We start from the raw sequence: 19,426 nt of genomic DNA, 5'->3' as shown, positions 1-19,426 counted from the left end.
TACTGCAAAAAAAATTGTCATTTTATATTATTTCTGTCATTTTGTGTTTTAAATGTGTTCTCTTCATTCTAGGATTTCACACTAGCACAGTTAGCACACTTTGGTACAGATTGAGATATCTCAATGGCCATAAAAACCTCCTACAGACATTCTTGGTTCCCAGATGATGAATCCTACTGACTTGTCCTCCTCCAGCGCCTCTTTTTTCAATCCATAAGACCCAAATAAGTGCAAAGGTAATGCCATTCTCATCATCAGATATTAGCATGCTAACCTCGCTAAAATACTTTGGTGACTATAGCAAACATGACATTACTAATGACATTCCCACGTTCCCATTCCTTTGTGATTACTGCTCGGATAGCTTATATTAGCATGCTGACACTAAACCAAGATGGCAGACCGGGAAATATCACTTGCCTTACATCACCATGTTAGCATGGTCATTGTAAGCATGTTACCATGCTGACATTAGCATTATAGTAGCCTATGTGGAAGGAAATTGTTTTACATCTTATTCTTAAGTAAAACTGTGAAGTCATGTACACCACATATCTGCCCGGACATGAACCGGGTTAGAGCACAATTTAGAGAACAATCCATGACATGTTGTGATGAGTTTCATTCATGTGAATGGAAAGCGGCCCACATAGAAACAGTGCATAGTCAGCCTGAGAAGACTAGCTTTATGTGGGATGTCACCAGTTGAGAAGACACAGGAAGCTGATAAAGATTCTGGAGCAGATAAAGTCGCGGTGACCTGGCGCTATTCCAGTGCGAGGCCAGTAAAGATGGAGCTGTAGCCTTCAGCGGGTCGCTAGCAACCGAAGACCAAAGGGCTAGCAAGGAAGAGACGAGATATTATGACAAGTAGCAGGGAGGTATTATGACAAAGTAGCGGGTAGATATGCGAAGCAGCTGCTTACTTTAAGATAACCGGCGTGAACGGTGTGTGGGCACTAGTTTCGAGAAATATGAGGTACGGGGATGTACTAAGGGGCTGGACGGTGGGCCGCACCTAAACCCAATGTTACGTTATAAATACACACTGGTTCCACTTCACACACTGCACCAAGGCAGAAGCACCTGAAGGAAGGCCAGAGCACGAGAAAGGAAAGGAGACCATCAAGGCAAAGCCACGGCGACCATAGACGCGAAAAGAAACAAGGAGTGAGGCTATCCAGACCAACCATGAGGGCAGAGTGGAGATGGATTGTGCTTCTTCTAGGAATGATGAGGCTCGAGGGAGGAATGGGAAGAGCCAAACCATAGATTATGGCACGCGTCAACGAGACGACCAGCACCCCCACCCCCAGCCCTCCAAAGACCACACCTTTGCCCGAAACCAGAGTCACAGTCAAGATGGATGAATCGTGCGGGCTTCTAGCCCTCTCCCGCATACTCCTAGAGATGGAACGCAGGCCTCTCCAGGGCCGCTTTGCAGTGTATTTCAATGCAAGGTGCCAAGGCAAACAGCGAGGGTATGAAATAACTGTATTCAAACCAAACGAGAAGCCATGGATACAAATTGGCCAATAGTAATGCCAGTGTATCAGGGTGGTATTAAAAACCCGGCGATCGTGATGAACATAATATGTAATCATATGTAATCTTGCTTGCATTGATTATCAGGTCTAACCACCTGGAGAAAAACAGCATATTCTGCCATTGAAAAGTCAGTTGCCTTAAGTGACAGAATGTAACCCTTATAAAAGGGCATTGTTGTATATTTGCTGTGATAACAGTTGGTAACCAGATATAAGTAGTAACGTTTGTTTGTTCAACAGTTGTGGTCATAGGCGTTGTTGCCGCTGATACCGAACCCAACTCTGTTTATTTGTGATCTGTGTGTTACAAATATATCGACGTGAATTGAACTCTGATCCAACCTCTCTTGTGTTGTGTGGGTGGTCGATTACTGAGGTCCCATTCTTGAGTTCTCACCAGCAGTCAGATAGGAGATAGCTACTAAGTGTATACAGCATCAGGTTAAAAAAAATATTAATCATCATCGATCCAGAAGAATACAGCCACAACACATACTACTATGGCTCTTATTCTTGTTGTGGGTGCTTGTGTTGTCTGTAATGTTGTCTCAGTAGCAGTTACATCTATGTTCATTTTGTGGTCCAACATCCCCTTTTTTCTTACCTTTTAGAGATCGATCGATAGATAGATATATAATTTAACTGTGTTTTTTGTTGTAGTAGCAGCTTACAGACACAAAAATAAAAATAACAGGGATGAAAGATACTCAATATATACAGCAAAACAATATGAACAACGAAACAGCAGATTGTATTCATTTTGGAAATAAAATTTAAACAATAGAGGAAGTGCAAAAATGCAAAGTATGTATAGTGTATATGAAGTGTGTATAAACATAAACATGTACAGTGAGTAACAAACAACAAAGAACGGTGCAAGGGCTATTGATGTTGATGAATTAATTTACAGAGGATCTGGCCAGAGGTGACTTTGTAAAGTCTTATTGCCGTGGGCAGGAATGTTTTCCTGTAACGGTCCTTGTGACCGCGGAGCTGGATGAGTTTTGGACAAAGTGCTCCACTGTCCCTGCAGTACGTGGTGGAGAGGATGGCCCGGGTTGTCCAATATGGACAATAATTTGTCAGTGTCGTCCTCTCCACCACCTGTTCCGGTCATCTTTTTCTCTGTCTTTTTCGCCTCTGAATTTTAAAACGCTCTCGAAGGACCAACTGAATTCTTCTCAAACAAGAACAGGCAAAGAGAAGTATTTTCAATATTTATTTTCAAGGATGAAACGCATCTGCTTGCAGTGTGGAAGCTTCCTTCTCCTCCTCCTCCTCCTCATCCTCCTCCTCCTCCTGGCCTCTGGGGTGTTAGCAGACAAGTAGTCAAGCCTCGCAAATGTTACAAATGTATAATAAATATACTCAAATATAGACCAAATGGTCACAATAGATTTACTCAAAGGCACATTCATGAAATTTAAAAAAAAGACAGCTCACAATATAAACAACTGCGGACATTACGTTAAATACATAAATGCTTTAAATACTAAAAAATATGCCTAAAAAATGACTTTGTGTGCAAAATGTCAAGTGTGAAGGACCTAACTACCTAAATCAATAGGACAAGAGCTTGGGGGGGATTAACAAGCAGTTTGTTTAATGTGTTGCATAGCAGGAAATACAAAGCAAACAGGCATCACAGCCACCTTATCCTATAAAACTGGTTATAAAAAGGATTTCAAAAGCATACAAGTCCAGGATACTGAAAAGGGGGAACTGGCATGCATAAAAAATAGAATAATCTCTGCTACCTTTTACTGTACGATATTGAACTTAAAGGGGTAAATATATATATTTTTTTTACAAATCACCACACACCACTCACGCGACACCTCATTCACCTCTCCATCGTTGATGGAAAGATCTTTATTGGTATCCCCACACCCTGCCCTGTACCGTGCAGCCGGGAGACGTGCACACGGACCACACTACTTACAAAACAGCACCTGTGAAAGAAGATTTACATGTAGTGTCATGGTTTCTCAGTTTCGGTGACGAGGTAGCTAACACTGAGGAATCAACAGTCTTAATGTGTCTTTAATGTTCTACATGGTCGGTACAGAGTTTGGAAGAACTGGATACAGACATTGGTTCATCAAAACCGTCTTAAGAACATTCCTGCGCAGTGAATGCATCGTCGGCTGTTTTTGTTTCCTCAATAGCACCACAATGTTGTTGTATATGCAAAACATTTAAAACAAAAAATGAGTAGACAAATCTGTAAAACATACTAGTGGAGGGACATTTGATGTAGCTTCCGTGGAACTCCTCTGGGCTTATAGACAGTAGTTGAAATTAAAATTTTAGAGATTTAAAACTTTGGCAATAAGGTTTTGTGAAATAAAATTAAAGGGCGATATCTTTGGACCAAACTACACCACAGTGAGCCTTGAAATTCATCAAGCTTGGAGTCAAACATGCACAAGAAGACAGAGGAATGATTCAGATTTTTACCAATTGTTTAAGTAAATTCCAAATATTCATTCTAACTTACAAATCTTCGAAGTGTTGAACTGGGTTGAAAGGCACAATAAATATCTTGCCACAGGGCCAGAGTAGTCCTCAGTACTCGTATGTACAATGTGGCTGATCGTGTCAGCTGTCAGTTCAATAGTCTCAGGATTCATCGCGACGCATCCCTGCTGACGATTTTACAAGAAGCACACGGGCCCGATATCGATGCCGAACTCTTGATCTGGGCCGCCAATGTCCACAGGGGCCATATCCACAATAGGAAGTCTTGCAGTTTTCTGTGTCCTGTACTCAAACACTGTCTTGCCCCACTTGCCATTCGCTTTCTGTAAAAGATTGACAAACAGAAGTTCAGTGACTACTGTTACATAATTGCTCTTGACAATGATGAGCAATACGGCTCAATGAAACTGTACAAAGTATGTGAATGACTTGTTCTGGATGTTGCCTTTTATGACAACATCTTTTTTTTTCTTTCTTTTGAACAAACTTCATGAAAAGCAAAAAAAAAACAATGAATTGATTGTCTATCCAACGCCTGATATACCTGCCAAAACAGCTCAGTAGCGCACCAAATGTGCTTTATTCTATGGCAGAAAATAGTCCCAAACACGCCATTGTTTAATTCTGCTTGAAGCAGCTTTACTAGATTTCTTTTGCCACTTGGGGGCAGCAAAACAAGCTTTAAACACAACACTGACACGGTGTCACCTTTTTAAGTTGTCATGAAAAAGTTGCCTATTTAAACATCCAGCAGACGCAAGAAAAGCATTCATTTAAATTGTGTTTATGTTGAATGTAAAATATTCTCTATTTTTGGTTTCCACCAAATCTTGAAGAACATATCTTTAGCTGCTGCTCCACTATGTTCACCAGCTAACGCTAACTCTGTCCGTCTTATCAGATCTTTTGGATGGAAACGATGCCAATGAGTCATGAAACCCAAACAATGCAGATGCTCGAGTGACAGACTAATAGACAGTTTATATTCACATTTTCTTATGCACATTTTGAAGTCCTGCAGGAGACAAAGTGTATGGAAATGGAACATTTGTAGTATTTATACTTGGTATTAGTATAAGTATTTTTTTATGCTTGCCTTTAGGTGTTTTTTGTTAGTTGATGCACTAAATGGATTCCTGGCAAAGTATTAACGCAATAAGGTATGACATTGTGAATATTTATCTCACACGATTGATCGTCTGTTTCCACTGTTGGTGGTCCTTGCTTGTGCATTAGAATCATTTCATTATTTTTTCTTTGTCTAAAACAATTACATCTTGCCTAATTTAAACAATTTCCTAAAGACCTCGAACCATTGTTCTTTTGTAGATGGGGTCATGCCTTTGACATAGTAAGAAAAAAAGTTCTGATGATGCCATTCGGCAGAATAATTATTAGCCATGTACTTCTGCTTGTAGCAAGAAGAGTGTGTGTTTTTTGTAGAAATTGGCATTTGTATTCAGGTGTAATGCGCTGTCAAACACATGGGCTTTCGGTCCTGTGAGACGTTTTGGGTTTATGGAATAATGGGGTGATTGAACAATGAGTAGTAGGCTACCCATGCAAGAAATTCACTTGACAATCAATGGAAACGTGACTGTTATTGGTTTTGGTCATTTCATGGGATTTGTTGATACAATTGTATCCTATGATACAGTTAATAATGAATGTATAAAAATGAGCAAAGCCACTGTTGATCTGTGAGAACTTACTGCACAGGTGTCCTCCACCACTGTGTATCTGAAGCGGTTGTTCCCCTCTGCTTTGAGCTCCAGGTCGTTGGAGCCCTTGAGGATTACGGCTTTCTTATAGTTGCCCGTCTTCTCGTCCTTGTGGCCCACAGAGTTCTTGCAGTTGTAGGTGATGGTCTGAGATGCCTCTTTGGAGAGCAGGCGGATGAAAGTCATCTGAACAGTGACAGAGTTGGCCGGCTGTTCCTTGTTGCCATAAGTGAACTAGAGAAATAAATAGAGCAGTCAGTGCAGAGCCTTAACAAAAAATCCATCAATAATCCAAGACACAATGGGAAGAAAAGTCTTTCAAATATAACTGCTCACATGTGTTCCACGGTTGATGTCGGCTCCGAACCACACAGGTTTGTTCCTGGAAGAGCTCCACCACACTTTGCGAGGTATGCTGGAAGGGTTGGCAGAGATGCAGGTCTCTCCGGTGTCCATGTTGCAGTGCACTTTGATGGCGTCCTCCACGCTGCCTTGGTTTGGATCCACCCAGTACTCCCCTACACAACAGAGTGATCAGGAATTTTGGACACGTAGCTTTTGACCACATCGCTGATATATTCTTCAGCTGAAACAACTGCAATGGTACAATCAGATGAGCTGTATTGGGTACAAGCGAGTTGCATCAAGCCCCGACAGTATTTCTAGGTTTATAATGTTGAAGAAACACACTGATGAACCGGACAAATAACAGGTAAGATAGGAGAATGATAAACTAAAGGACTGCATCAGCCCTGTCCCTGACACTCACCACTATTCTTCGTGGGGTAGCATCTCTTCAGGTCGTCACAGGTCCTGGCAGGGTGCTTCCTGCTGCCGTCAGGGCTCTTCATGCTGTTGATCTGGCTGCTGAGGGCCTTCAGGGTGGCCTGAACGCCGGGGTCCACCGGCACAATGGTGGAGGAGTTGCTGTTGGGCATGGCCTCGTCCTCGTTGAACTCAGGAGGAGGAGGGGGGCCGAAGTCGTAATCCTGATTGCCGAAGAGGTCGTCCATAGCGGCCATGGGAGGTCCTGGGGGACCAGGTGGGCCTGCGGGTCCACCCTCTCCTGGAGGGCCCTGCGGATTTAGGAGTATTATGGTATTTTACTGTTTTGGTCAGAACTCAATACAGACAAAAATATGCTATAATAAACTTATAGCAGTCCCTCGTTCCTGACTCACAGAACATCTGTTGCAAAGATGGTCAACAATTTAAATTCAGAGGGATCTTTCCTGACAGCTTGCTGTGCGTCTGGCTGTTTTAACTACATTTGCTGCAATGTTATTTACTAGTTTCAACTCGCATGCAGTAAAGCTCTTCACAATGAGTAAATACCTCTGGTCCAATTTCTCCACTGATTCCACGGGTTCCAGGAGGTCCCATCGGTCCTGGCTGTCCAATGTATCCTTCCTTTCCAGAAGGCCCAACAGGTCCAGGAGGCCCCTGAATCATGTTCATATCAAAGAAAGTTAATTTTTGCTTTATTCCAAAATGATTGCTAGCATTACAGTAAAGTATATTCTGGGTTTGCTCCATGTTAAACTCTTTATATTATTACAAAAGATTAAAATTCATGGATGTTTTCCTCTTGAAACAAATTGAACTGTGGCGTTTACCCTTGCTCCGCTTGGTCCAACGATTCCTGAAGCTCCCTGCTCACCTGTTGTACCCTTAAAGCAAGAGGTGAATATGTATTAGTCTCTTTGTACATATAATTTACACATTATATTTCACATTTTTCCCAGAACTCCCACAATGCACAGGTTCACCTGTGCTTGATGACTATTACCCATTGAATGATAGTCAAGTAGTGTCCTTACATGTTAGAAACAGTGCCTATTCTGGACTACAGTATAATCCGATTTTGTTTCTAATCCATATTAAACATATATTTAATATATTTATGTTTTTATCCGGATCCATTTTAGAAGCAACATGCTCAGTTTTAAAAATAGGTGACACAAACAGCTGTGTTTCAGTTTGTCCATTTGCACCAATCAGGATTTAGCAACACTTAGATTCTAATCAAATTACAGCTGTTTTACTGATGTTGCCAGCACTGTCAATTTAAATCGATTAAATCACACCAGCATAGTCCCGGTGATGCAGACCAGCAGTCTTTGGGTGTGAAATATCCAGTGTATAGGATCTAGCGCCAAGCAACTAAAAACCCCTCCACTCACCCCTCCCTTTCCAAGCATGTTGGAGAACTACCATGACCTTCAAGTAAAAAAACAAAACAAAAAAAATGGATGGCCTTCTCTAGACTTAGTGTTTGGTTTGTAAATTCGGCGCTTCCGTAGAAACATGGCAGCGCAACATGAAAAACTTTGTGGGAGAGAAACAACTCCACATGTTGGTATAAACGGCTAACTAAGGCAACGAAAACACAACGATTCATAGTTTCAGGTGATTATACGCAAATTAAAAAATGCTTATGATTATTATTCGCAAACAAATTTAGTCGACATAATCTCTGTACTCCATAACTGTCCTGAATATCATATTCCATTACTGATTTTAAATCTCCAGAACTTTTAGTTTAAATTTCAATGTTGAAGGAACCAGAAGCCGTATTAACTACATTTTGCATTTGATGCACAGTTGGTTAAAGTGAGCGAGTTGAGGCAGCACAATTAGATTACTGAACACCACTGTAACTTACTGGAGGTCCTGGAAGACCCTGTAAACCTGTGAAGCCTCGATGTCCCTTCTGCCCTCTCTCTCCATGATCTCCCAGGTCACCCTTATCCCCTCTTGGTCCTTGGGGTCCCTGAATTAGAAAGATGTAAACACATTTAATGATAATTGTTTTGAAATGGGTACATTTTTCATTGTGGTTCTTATCAATGTATCATTGCCAAAAATATACAATGCATTATGTGTATGTTGGTGGAGTGTATAAATACGAGTTGGACACTCACCCCTAATCCTCTCTTTCCAGCCGAGCCAGGTGGACCAACAGGTCCTCTTGAGCCCTGCAAATGAGCCAGATCATTAGAAGGCCCTAAGGGAACACAGACCTTTCTGCCAGCACTGAAACCTCTCCAACTCTTTGTTATACCCAAACACATCATTCCTATCACGTTGCATTAACTTCCTACACGTTCCAACACGCCCCCTGGGCTTAAAAAATATCTATCCCCAGAATGTAAGCATGTGTGTTATCACAGTCTTGTTCCATGATGGACTAACACACAGAACAAACACTTCTAGGAGTCCACTTACAGCATCTCCTCTCCTTCCAGCATCACCCGATGCACCGACAGGACCTGGAGTGCCCGGAAGTCCCTGGGAACCAACCAAACCTTCTGGACCAGAATCTCCTCGGTCTCCCTGGAAAAGTAAAAGCCGTCAACCACTTGCGATGTGTAAAACAATAAAACAGGTAACATTTCCATTCTGTCGGTCTCTTACTCTTTGTCCTAGACCACCATCTTTGCCTGGCGGGCCATCAGATCCTGCAGGACCCTGAGGACCAGACATGGAACATTAGGATAACTGTAAACATTACAGACACACTGATATACTTTGAGAGCCACAACCAATTTAAAAGTTGAACTCACATCAGGACCAGGATCACCACGAGGTCCGTTCGCACCAGGAGAACCAACTCGACCTGAGGGGCCTTTATCTCCAGATGTTCCTGTGGATCCCTGTTTTCCTGGGGGACCCTAAAAAAATAATCAGGCAACTTACAATGCAGCACTAAAAGGACGATGCCGCATAACACCCACTGATCAAAATACATATCAACTCTTCATTGTAGAAGCACTGAAATAAAACCTACTGATTAAAGACAATTTTACAGGTATAATATGATTCATGTTCAATTGTGTAGAATACAGACCCCAGGTCCTGGAAGCCCTGGCATCCCACGCTCCCCTCTCTGACCAGGAAGACCCACAATGCCTCTCTGTCCTGTAGTTCCATCTGGGCCTGGAGGACCATCGGGACCCTAAAGCACATAACACCACACAAACAGAACATTTACGTAAAACACTGATTGGGATTCCAGTGTATTCCTACCTGGTGTAATATGTCTGGTTGACAATAACAACCACACAACTTATTTCAAATCAGTGTGTTAAGAGGAGCCTACGATATTGCTATGAGGCAAAGTTTGGCTTTTATTATAACACTATTTGAATTGATCAAACCCAACAGGAAATTTTACCAATATTACTTAAATAGTTGCAACTGATTTCTGTTTATAAAGTGACATATTACTAATATGAATCTGTACATTTGTTTTAATGAACAATGCAACTAAAATATAAAATTGCATAACAATAACTTGAGTTTACCGTGGGTCCGTCTTCTCCAGAGTCCCCTTTGTCTCCTAAACTGCCGGTTGGTCCTGCTGGTCCTCGCTCTCCTTGTCTTCCGGGGGATCCATGGTCTCCACGCAGGCCAGCAGGACCCTCCTTCCCTGGAGGTCCAAGGGGCCCGGCTTCTCCAAGTGGACCCTGACAGGATTGGAAGTGGTCATAAGATAGATGCATGCAGTTTAAGTCTCAGCAAGAACTGGTTTTTACGATATTCTGTCCGACTGCTATATCCAAAATGGCCAAGTAGGGTGAGACACCATTCACAGTTGGCCATCTGCTGCCTCAAGTGTTACCGATTGTTAGATTGTCTGTTTTGAAGAGTTAAAAAGCTGTAGCCCCTCCACAACCAAGATCTCATGACAGTATTCGAGACTTAAACCTCAAGGTACAAACGTCGTCCTCACTATTCCATGTTGAAGGGATTCATATCACACTCTGATATATTACACATTGGTGAGCCTTGCAATTTTACTCATATGACAAATATAATGTAATATCTTGTTACCTGTCTTTTTATACAAACTCAGGGCGGTACTTACGGTTGGGCCTGGTGGGCCGACTCGCCCTGCAGATCCAGGAAAACCAGTGGGGCCCTGAAAGCAGAAAGTTATACATGATCCTCAAATATTGTTTTACAAGTTTCATAACAGATTGCAATATCTTCTTTTTGGAGAAGTAACAAAGAGAACAACATTTCTGAAGTTGTTATTCAAACCCTTAAACTCTGAAGAAATTGAAGAATCAGGGTTGACACACTTCCTGTGCTCATAAAATCCTTTCTACTCTACATCTAATTTCACCTTTTTGTATAACTTCTGTGATTATGAAAAAATCTTACTGGTGCACCCTGTGTTCCTCTTCCGCCTTTCAGTCCAGCAACACCAGTTGGCCCCTTCAAAAGAAAACAGAGAAGCATTTATCAGCAAGTGAAAGCATGGCTCTCTAGAACCTTAAAGATACACAGTACACCCATGATAAATTGTTTTTTTGCAGAAGTTAATATATTAAAACTTCCAAAGTCGACCATATAAAAGTACAAAGACGACTGATGATACTGTTTACAATATCAAGGAGTAACCTGCATAAATATACCACTGCACAACCACATAAAAACTAATTTCTCAAGCGTATTACTAATTTTTTGTCTTGACATGTGCAACTCACATGAGGTCCGTGAGCACCAGATAAGCCTTGAGGTCCTGATGATCCAGCATCTCCTTTTTGACCTGGTTCTCCAGGCTCTCCCTTGACTCCAGGTTGGCCATCAGGACCCTGTAAATTGTCGGTAATATTACAAAGGATACATCAAAACAAGTTTAAGCTGTTATTACATTTACAGAATTAGCATTATTTAATATTTCTTTGTAAATAAAATAAACAATGTAACGATGAATGACTACTTACAGGAGTTCCAGCAAATCCAACAGCACCAATTGGGCCAGGGTCACCTCTTGATCCCTGTTGTAGATGAGAGATTATTAAACTGAAGCGGTCTAATGATGTACACCCATTTTGTATCACCAGTTTTAACATGGCCTGTACTTCTAGTTTGACCAGGTCTACTCACTGGCATTCCTCTGGATCCTGGGGGTCCATGTGGTCCTTTGGGTCCAGGTTCTCCCTGCAAATATGTTACAAATTGACCATTTTTACAACCATTGATTGAGCCTGTGTTGCCCCATAAATCATGTATTTTTATGATTGCAGAGGCAACGACTGTCCTTCACTGGAAGATGCTCTTAGATGCAGCCCAGAGAACATACAGTATGATAGTCGGCATCCTGGGAACCAACGCTTTCCTAAAATGTGTCATCACCTTGAATTACAGTGATGGAAGTAACAGCATCTTAATGTGTGTTAGAAATAAGACAAAGACTCTACCTTCTCACCACTGGTTCCAGCGGGTCCTAGCGGGCCAACAGGACCTGGGAGTCCCTGTTGACAGTAAACAGATATGCTTGGGTAACTCCACTCGTCACATTTATTGAACAAGCTGTGACAAGTCTAGAATGTGCACTTATACATTATCGAGTTTTTACGTCTCACAACTGTAAATATAAGATACTTTGCTTACTCTTGCACCATCATTTCCAGCTGTACCTTCTGATCCTTTCTCACCAAGTGATCCCTATACATAAGACAGCAAAAAAAGGTGTCAGCACTCAAGTGTAACATGTCCTATAGTGGCATTCATTTCACTAAGACACAGATATGACCGACAACACAGATTAGTTGATTGTAACTTATGAACACCTAATATATTAAAAAAATGACTGCAGCACTTTTCCACTGGAACTAATTGGTTACAGTCTTTGCACCCACATACTGTAAAAACCATTGTGCTGTCCAGATATATTCATATGATAATAATAATAGTATTGATTGCATAAAAAAGAAGATAATGATGCACTTACTCTGTCACCTTTAGGCCCTGGAGCGCCAGAGATTCCCCTCTCTCCTGGCATTCCCTGAAGACCTGGAGGACCCGCGTCACCAAGTGCACCAGCGGGTCCAGGACTACCCTTCAGAGACAAACAAACACCAATGTCAGCAGGCTCATGGCGTATGAGCATTAATAAAACATGTATTGAATTATACAGTATACAGTTTTACTGTATTAGTAGTGCACCCATCCACTGTAAAAGCTTCACAAGCCATTTAATTTGAAAATATCTCTTTATGGCTTATTTGTCTTATTTGTCTGACATTGTTTTGAATGGTTCTGCCCTTTACATTTAGGTGAAGCCTCTCTACATTACCTTTGGTCCATCTGGACCAGGTGCACCAGGAATACCCTTAGGTCCCTGCAGACCAGTTGTACCCAGCTCTCCTCTCTCCCCAGGAATACCACGTTCTCCCTGGGGAGGAACAAAACATCAGTTTGAGCTTTTCAATTTCACTGACCGCCTGAATAATTTAGCAGAGTGAAAATTCACCTACCCTTGGTCCAATTTGACCCACAACGCCAAGCTCTCCAGGAATACCCTGAAGGAAACAAACAATGGTATCATTTATGTTGAGTTTAATGTGAATCCTGATCAAGTTCCTTATGTAACACAATGGATTCAAAAGGTGTTTCAGTCCAAGGTCATTTAGCCCGAAATAGAATTTATAGCATCTGTCATACTCACTAGGTCACCTGGCTTTCCAGATTCTCCAGGAGGGCCTTGATTTCCGGGCAAACCCTACGAACACAAGACAGTCAAACAAGAGATTCTCACACTTACAGCCAGTGTGCGTCACTTCTCACGTCTCACTACCACCTAAAAACAAATACGCACCTGGAATCCATTTACACCAGGAGGTCCCTGTTCTCCTCTTTCTCCTGCGACACCCTTTGAGAGGACACAGTAATGTCTCAGACAATTGTGATATTGTGAAAGAAAACAAAATGATTATAACCAAAGAATAATCAGACACTTACAGATGGGCCAGCGGGGCCAGCAGGGCCAACTTCTCCATCTTTTCCAGGAGGACCCTGAAGGCAAAGAGACGATTAACAAACTGATTGATTACCTGTATGATTATTTATTTTTTTACTTCATACTAACTTCTATGGTAAAGTAGATCGTTGTAGAACAAATGCAACTTTTCATTCATAAATAGTACTCACTCTTTGACCTAACACTCCTGCAGATCCTTGTTCCCCTGTCTTTCCTGGGTCACCCTTTGAGTGTAAAAATAGATATTTTGTATTAGAAACAGAACAGGAGATAAAAAGACTGCCCTGACAGTACTATTATTGCACTGTTTTGAGTGACTTACACTGAAGCCCTTGGGGCCTGGCCCTCCCATGATTCCTGCAGGGCCCCTGTTTCCAATGGACCCTGCGGGGCCTGGACGACCATCTTCACCTGCAGCTCCCTTGACAAAAGAAAATCACACTTTGACTCAAACATGTCTTATTATCATAGTAGTTCTCATAAGCTGAAAGCTAACTTCAGTTATCTAACTTTGAATGTGGTTGAGAATTTCAACCTACCAATGGTCCTGGCTTTCCCTCTGCTCCCTGGACTCCAGGGGTACCAGTAAGACCCTTTGATGAGGAAAAATAGAATATGAGCAATGGAAATGTGGGACACAGACAAACATAGTAAATGTAATGATATAGTGGATCATAACTGGAGCTCTTCAGTGTTACCCTTGCACCTGGAAGACCAGGTTCTCCTGTACGCCCTGGGTCTCCTACAGAAGCTTTGGGCCCTGGTGGGCCAGATGTTCCACGATCTCCTACAGCACCCTATAAAAAGAATGATACGTCAGTCTGTTAGCTGATTGAAACATGTGAATGCCAAGCAAAACACCCACACCACAATCTGTCAATGAGCTGCTGGTATTAGCTACTATCAACATAGCGTATATGTGGTTTGTTTGAATCATTACTATAGTATAGTATAATACAGTAGGAGACAATTATGTACCTTTGGTCCTGGCAACCCATCAGCACCGGGGAATCCCCTATTACCAGGAGCTCCCTGAAAAACAGATCATGAGTTAGTCATGTTCACATTGCTAGTCTTACACAAAAGATGAGGAATACTAGTATATAACCAGATGAATGGCGCACATCAATTCTGTACTTTTAAGGAAGTTCACCAAACAGAAAAGGTTGCATCTGTGTGTTTCTAGAAAACCAATACTACAGAATGTAAAAGCAAAACCATTGTTCATCCATTTTTTTTAAAGACAATGTTACCAAAAGTGATTGATTGTGTTCCTAATACTTTTTCTGTTTAACATTTTCTGAGATGACCCCTGTCCTTAAAGTGGAGTTCTCTGACTGACCAATGTTACTGGAGGACACAACATGCAGACTCACTCTCTCTCCGACGGGACCGATAGGTCCGAGAGTGCCAGAGTCTCCACGTTGTCCTCGCTTTCCTTCTTCACCCTGAGGTCCGAGCACTCCTTGGGAACCTGAGGGACCCTAAAACGTTGATACACAAGTCAGAACATGCTGTAATTCCAAATCATACCTATTCCCTTACTTACGTTTAAAAACATATCATTGTCTATAAATGTCCAATGGAAAACATGTATTGGTTTTATTCAAGCATTAATGTCTCCTTTGTACTCTAATACAGATAATGTGTCGCATAGAGCAGCCATAACATTTGTTTTATTCTATAGAGATGTCGTGGAAGCTTACAGATTCTCCTTTGGGTCCAGCCTCTCCTTTGAATCCTCCTACACCAATGTCTCCCTGAAACACAAAAGGCAAACATGTGAGTCTCCTGCATGTCTAGCAACCCTAGTTATTTGGTATACAAATAATAATAAGATCCCAGCAATGAAAAGCAAGAATCTTTAAATGAATAAAATAAAACCACTTTACCAGTTGTCCTTTGATACCAGGCTGACCAGTGCTTCCTTGAGGTCCCGGTGGGCCAAATGGTCCAGCATGGCCGCCTTGACCTTGAGGTCCAATATTACCCTGTGAAGAGCAAACCATGTGATATGTAACCTTTGTATATCCTTATCACAAATCGTTAAAAAGAAATTACTTTGTACAATACATACCACTGGTCCTTTGCTACCCGGGCCACCATCTGTACCCAGGGGTCCCTTAGAACAAAACAATTAGATCATCAAAACAGTGCACTGAGCAGCATGTTGACATGTTAAGTATAGTGATGAACTGTGATGTGTAAGTAAAGTAAGAAATTAACCGAGAGGCCAACAGGTCCCGCTCGGCCCAAATGGCCGCTCTCTCCTCTCTGTCCCTGTGGGCCCTCTGGACCTCGTACTCCAGTTGGGCCAGCTTGTCCCTGTTGAAGATCATTACATTAAGTACAGTTTATATTAAGAAATTTGACACTGGTACAATTGACAATTTACTATCAGTTTCATCCATATATAGGTCTCAAAAATAAACAGGTACTTGTAATAAGTAATGTAATAGAAAACAGTACGAGTGCATGAGACAATTTAGGAATTATTGATTTGTAAGACACCAATTACTCACTTTCCATCGGAAAGTTATGAAAGAGCCCTTCAGCATGAGCATATGGAGTGTTTTAGTGATCATACCTTCATTCCTGGTGTTCCTGGATATCCAGTTGGACCACTGAGACCCAATGGACCCTTTAACCCAACAATAATGGCAATTAGACGTAAGTACTAAACGCTGGAAATGTGCATCCACACAGAAAATGTACAAACACATTGAATGAAATATGCACATTTTAAAAGGGTGATGAGTGGCTTTTTCCACTCTCATCCACCTAAATGGTACATGCATGTTTATGCTAAGCTATGTAAGACAGCCACTGAGGTGTACAGTAAATCCACAATAATACAACATCGTGAATGCTGACTTACCAATGGACCAGGCTTTCCGAGGTTACCAGACATACCACGTTTACCCTAAAAGACAAATTGTATCACTCTGACTTATAAAGCACAGTTATACATTCATGTAAGGCCCTCCCTTTGGTTATAGACAACTGCCACTGACAAAAAAAAGGATACACATATCAGTACGGTACGACCACAAGTTACTTTTAAAATCTGTGACAGAAACAACAACATATGATCATGGTAGCAGATGTTTCTGGTGATAAGAAATATTATCCTTACTGCTATACCGCCAGGTCCAGAGCGCCCTCTCTCTCCCGGCATCCCAGCAGGACCCTGTTATACGAAGACAGTGATAAATTACATCTGCCCTCCATTCAATGCAAAAGTATAAAGCTACTACGTTCAGAGGGTTATTTACAGTGCACCGGGTACATAGCCCTGCCCCATTCAAGATAGGGGTAGACAGAAAATGCAGAAGTTTGTGTACTGCAGTCCACGTACATTCTGCATAATATATAATCTGTATGGGCTGCTACAAACTCCCAAGTGTCAGACCTGCTTAGGAATTCACTACCTCTCTAAAAAAAAAGTAAGCATTAGATCATAACTTACCATGGGTCCAGGCCCTCCCAATGGACCAGAAGGTCCTGTAGCACCCTACAAAAACCACAGCAATAAATACTGATTTAGAAATATGATTGCAAGATGGCGAGGTGTTTCACAGGCATTTAGCAAAGCAGTTAATTCATATAGTAAATGAGTCAAACAGGTTTCACTTCACCAACTATAGTAGAATTGCTTTTCAACCAATCATACAAACTTACCTTGGATCCAACTGTTCCAATTTCACCCTTTTGGCCAATTATTCCAACATGGCCCTGTTAGTGAAACAGAAGAAAAACACTTAACAAATGTGTTGAAATGTATTCTGGAATAAGAATACTTTTAATTTGTAAACTTTGGTTTACTCACCCTGTTACCCTTCAGACCAGGAGGCCCAGGCGTTCCTGGAAATCCTCTGCCTCCCTGAAATATGTTACATAGAACAGCATTGGCATTTATATCTATTGGAGGTGCACTAACAGTACGAGTGTGCAGTGTGTGCATTTAAGTGATGGAGGCATAAAGGACTGAACATTTACCTGTGATCCAGTGAATCCTGCTTCCCCACTATTTCCTGATTTGCCTGCTTCTCCCTGTGTGAGAACATGACACTAACATATTACAAACTTGTTTGGGTGCCAAACATTTCGTGGTGAAAGTGAATGTCACTAAATCCGCACATCACATTTCTTCTCTCACATTTTGTGTTGTACAAGGACCATCTGAAAGTATACTGTACTGAGATGCAGAGCTGGTTATAGGGATTTATTTATTTTTTCTCTTATCGTGTTGTTTTTACTCATCAAGATGTTTGGGAACATAGACATCTTCAGGAAAATATAGTCTTTCATTTTGTTATACTAACCGATGAAAAGAAAACATAGAAAATGCTATAAAAACATGTTTAAAAAATGGACTCACTGATGATAGCCTAATGTGTGTAATAAAACAAAACACTTTGACAGTTCCATTAACACTTGTGGGTATGCTATCCACCCCCTTGTTTCTCCAGATTCTTCTACTTTCACATTATCATAAATGCAGCCAGGCCTATCTCACTGTATGACCCATTTTTGTTATAGATTTACACCTTTTTCCAACCATCTTACTGATTTTAGCCTTACTCTAGCTGAATGCACAGAGTTACAGAAAGTCTAATATACATGTTAAAGTGAATGTTGGTAGAGTGGCCTTTCACTTTAACTCAGACATAAAACTGGTGCATCCTTCAATTAGACACAATGTGATTTTGTCCCGGAGCCGACTTACATCTTCACCTGGTTTCCCTGGAGGGCCATCCGGTCCCCTTTGCCCACTTGGACCCTGAAAAAGTCACAGCCAGAATGTTAACATCCAGGAACAACCCATCAGGGCTCAATTATTATGTATCCAGGCCAACGCAGCTGTGTATGAACACTACGTTTTGATGTTAATTTTGGGGTGCCGCTGAAGCAAGCAGCATACCAAAATTAACATCAATTCCATGTAAATCCCACGTGAAACCAGACAATGTGTCTTGGTGATTTGGCCTTATGCACAAATTGTACAGATAATTGATGTTATACCATGTGCCCTGAATCGCCGAGATCTCCAGGAGGTCCTTGGGGTCCAGATTGACCCTTAGAGGAGTGAGGGAAACAATGAAACAATTAGATTATAGATAAACAGGGAACAAAACAAAATCATAAAATGCCATTGAAGTATTATCAGTGTTCACTGCACATTGAGAGTCAAAGCTTGTCGTGGACTTACAGGTGTCCCACTTGGCCCAGGAGGTCCTCTTGCTCCAGCCTCTCCCTATAACAAACATGATGCACAGTCAAATGATTAACATAAATCAGCTTAATCCAATAATATAGGAAGAGAAATGGATACTGAGTTGGAGGCGGGGCCACGTTCATTCCTATGAAAGAAAAATGTTGACTTCCAAGTCAAAAATTATCCAATACTTCCGGCAAACAAAACTGATTTACGCTCTCTTGCACAGCCATTGGAAATGTGGATTTATTTGATGGATTCAAATTTAATAGAGAAACTCTATGAACCCATGTGCAAATGGCTGCCAAAGCACAGACAATAGTTATGTAATTGTAACTGGTTCATTCCCCACTTGATTAATGGTCAAGCACATTAAGAAATAAAACCCTTAAGCTTAGAAATTGTCACTTAAATTTGATTAGATTACAAGCACAGGCTAGTGGTGTGCTAGTTTACATGCTATTGAACATGTATAATCTACTTTATAATTGAAATAAGAGTAAAGACTTCCTAATCTGAAGTCATTGGCTTCAAAGGTCTGAGAGGGTGCGTTTGTATGTATAATTCCAATATTTTGCAGGAAGCTACTTCTACAACATATTGAACAATAATATCACAACAACAATAAATAAAAAAAATGTATTGCATAATATTCATGATTAAAGAAGAGCTTACACAGGAAGGA

At 41.3% G+C, this 19,426-nt stretch overlaps 1 protein-coding gene across 1 annotated transcript in view; it reads right to left on the bottom strand.

The window, feature by feature from the left end:
- Positions 1-3,128: 3,128 nt before the first annotated feature.
- Positions 3,129-19,426, bottom strand: part of col5a2a (collagen, type V, alpha 2a) — a 37,411-nt gene continuing 21,113 nt past the window's right edge. The window contains exons 9-54 of the mRNA XM_079230766.1: positions 18,736-18,780; positions 18,549-18,602; positions 18,253-18,306; positions 17,523-17,576; positions 17,353-17,406; positions 17,205-17,258; positions 16,993-17,037; positions 16,660-16,713; positions 16,402-16,446; positions 16,111-16,164; positions 15,750-15,848; positions 15,601-15,645; positions 15,416-15,514; positions 15,230-15,283; positions 14,900-15,007; positions 14,502-14,555; positions 14,222-14,320; positions 14,063-14,116; positions 13,846-13,944; positions 13,694-13,747; positions 13,505-13,558; positions 13,362-13,415; positions 13,212-13,265; positions 13,021-13,065; positions 12,840-12,938; positions 12,495-12,602; positions 12,155-12,208; positions 11,962-12,015; positions 11,648-11,701; positions 11,485-11,538; positions 11,245-11,352; positions 10,919-10,972; positions 10,620-10,673; positions 10,057-10,218; positions 9,600-9,707; positions 9,316-9,423; positions 9,167-9,220; positions 8,978-9,085; positions 8,674-8,727; positions 8,415-8,522; positions 7,366-7,419; positions 7,085-7,192; positions 6,519-6,825; positions 6,086-6,267; positions 5,741-5,983; positions 3,129-4,351 (exon numbers count right to left, since the gene is read on the bottom strand). Coding sequence (XP_079086892.1) covers positions 4,205-4,351; positions 5,741-5,983; positions 6,086-6,267; positions 6,519-6,825; positions 7,085-7,192; positions 7,366-7,419; positions 8,415-8,522; positions 8,674-8,727; positions 8,978-9,085; positions 9,167-9,220; positions 9,316-9,423; positions 9,600-9,707; positions 10,057-10,218; positions 10,620-10,673; positions 10,919-10,972; positions 11,245-11,352; positions 11,485-11,538; positions 11,648-11,701; positions 11,962-12,015; positions 12,155-12,208; positions 12,495-12,602; positions 12,840-12,938; positions 13,021-13,065; positions 13,212-13,265; positions 13,362-13,415; positions 13,505-13,558; positions 13,694-13,747; positions 13,846-13,944; positions 14,063-14,116; positions 14,222-14,320; positions 14,502-14,555; positions 14,900-15,007; positions 15,230-15,283; positions 15,416-15,514; positions 15,601-15,645; positions 15,750-15,848; positions 16,111-16,164; positions 16,402-16,446; positions 16,660-16,713; positions 16,993-17,037; positions 17,205-17,258; positions 17,353-17,406; positions 17,523-17,576; positions 18,253-18,306; positions 18,549-18,602; positions 18,736-18,780 — 3,867 coding nt within the window. The 3' untranslated portion in view covers positions 3,129-4,204. The remainder of the gene's footprint in view (positions 4,352-5,740; positions 5,984-6,085; positions 6,268-6,518; positions 6,826-7,084; positions 7,193-7,365; positions 7,420-8,414; positions 8,523-8,673; positions 8,728-8,977; positions 9,086-9,166; positions 9,221-9,315; positions 9,424-9,599; positions 9,708-10,056; positions 10,219-10,619; positions 10,674-10,918; positions 10,973-11,244; positions 11,353-11,484; positions 11,539-11,647; positions 11,702-11,961; positions 12,016-12,154; positions 12,209-12,494; positions 12,603-12,839; positions 12,939-13,020; positions 13,066-13,211; positions 13,266-13,361; positions 13,416-13,504; positions 13,559-13,693; positions 13,748-13,845; positions 13,945-14,062; positions 14,117-14,221; positions 14,321-14,501; positions 14,556-14,899; positions 15,008-15,229; positions 15,284-15,415; positions 15,515-15,600; positions 15,646-15,749; positions 15,849-16,110; positions 16,165-16,401; positions 16,447-16,659; positions 16,714-16,992; positions 17,038-17,204; positions 17,259-17,352; positions 17,407-17,522; positions 17,577-18,252; positions 18,307-18,548; positions 18,603-18,735; positions 18,781-19,426) is intronic.

This window comes from Taurulus bubalis, assembly GCF_910589615.1.
Source record: "Taurulus bubalis genome assembly, chromosome: 15".
Classification (NCBI taxonomy): domain Eukaryota; kingdom Metazoa; phylum Chordata; class Actinopteri; order Perciformes; family Cottidae; genus Taurulus; species Taurulus bubalis.
Note: the sequence above shows the minus strand (reverse complement) of the source record. Positions and strands in the feature narration are given on the sequence as shown.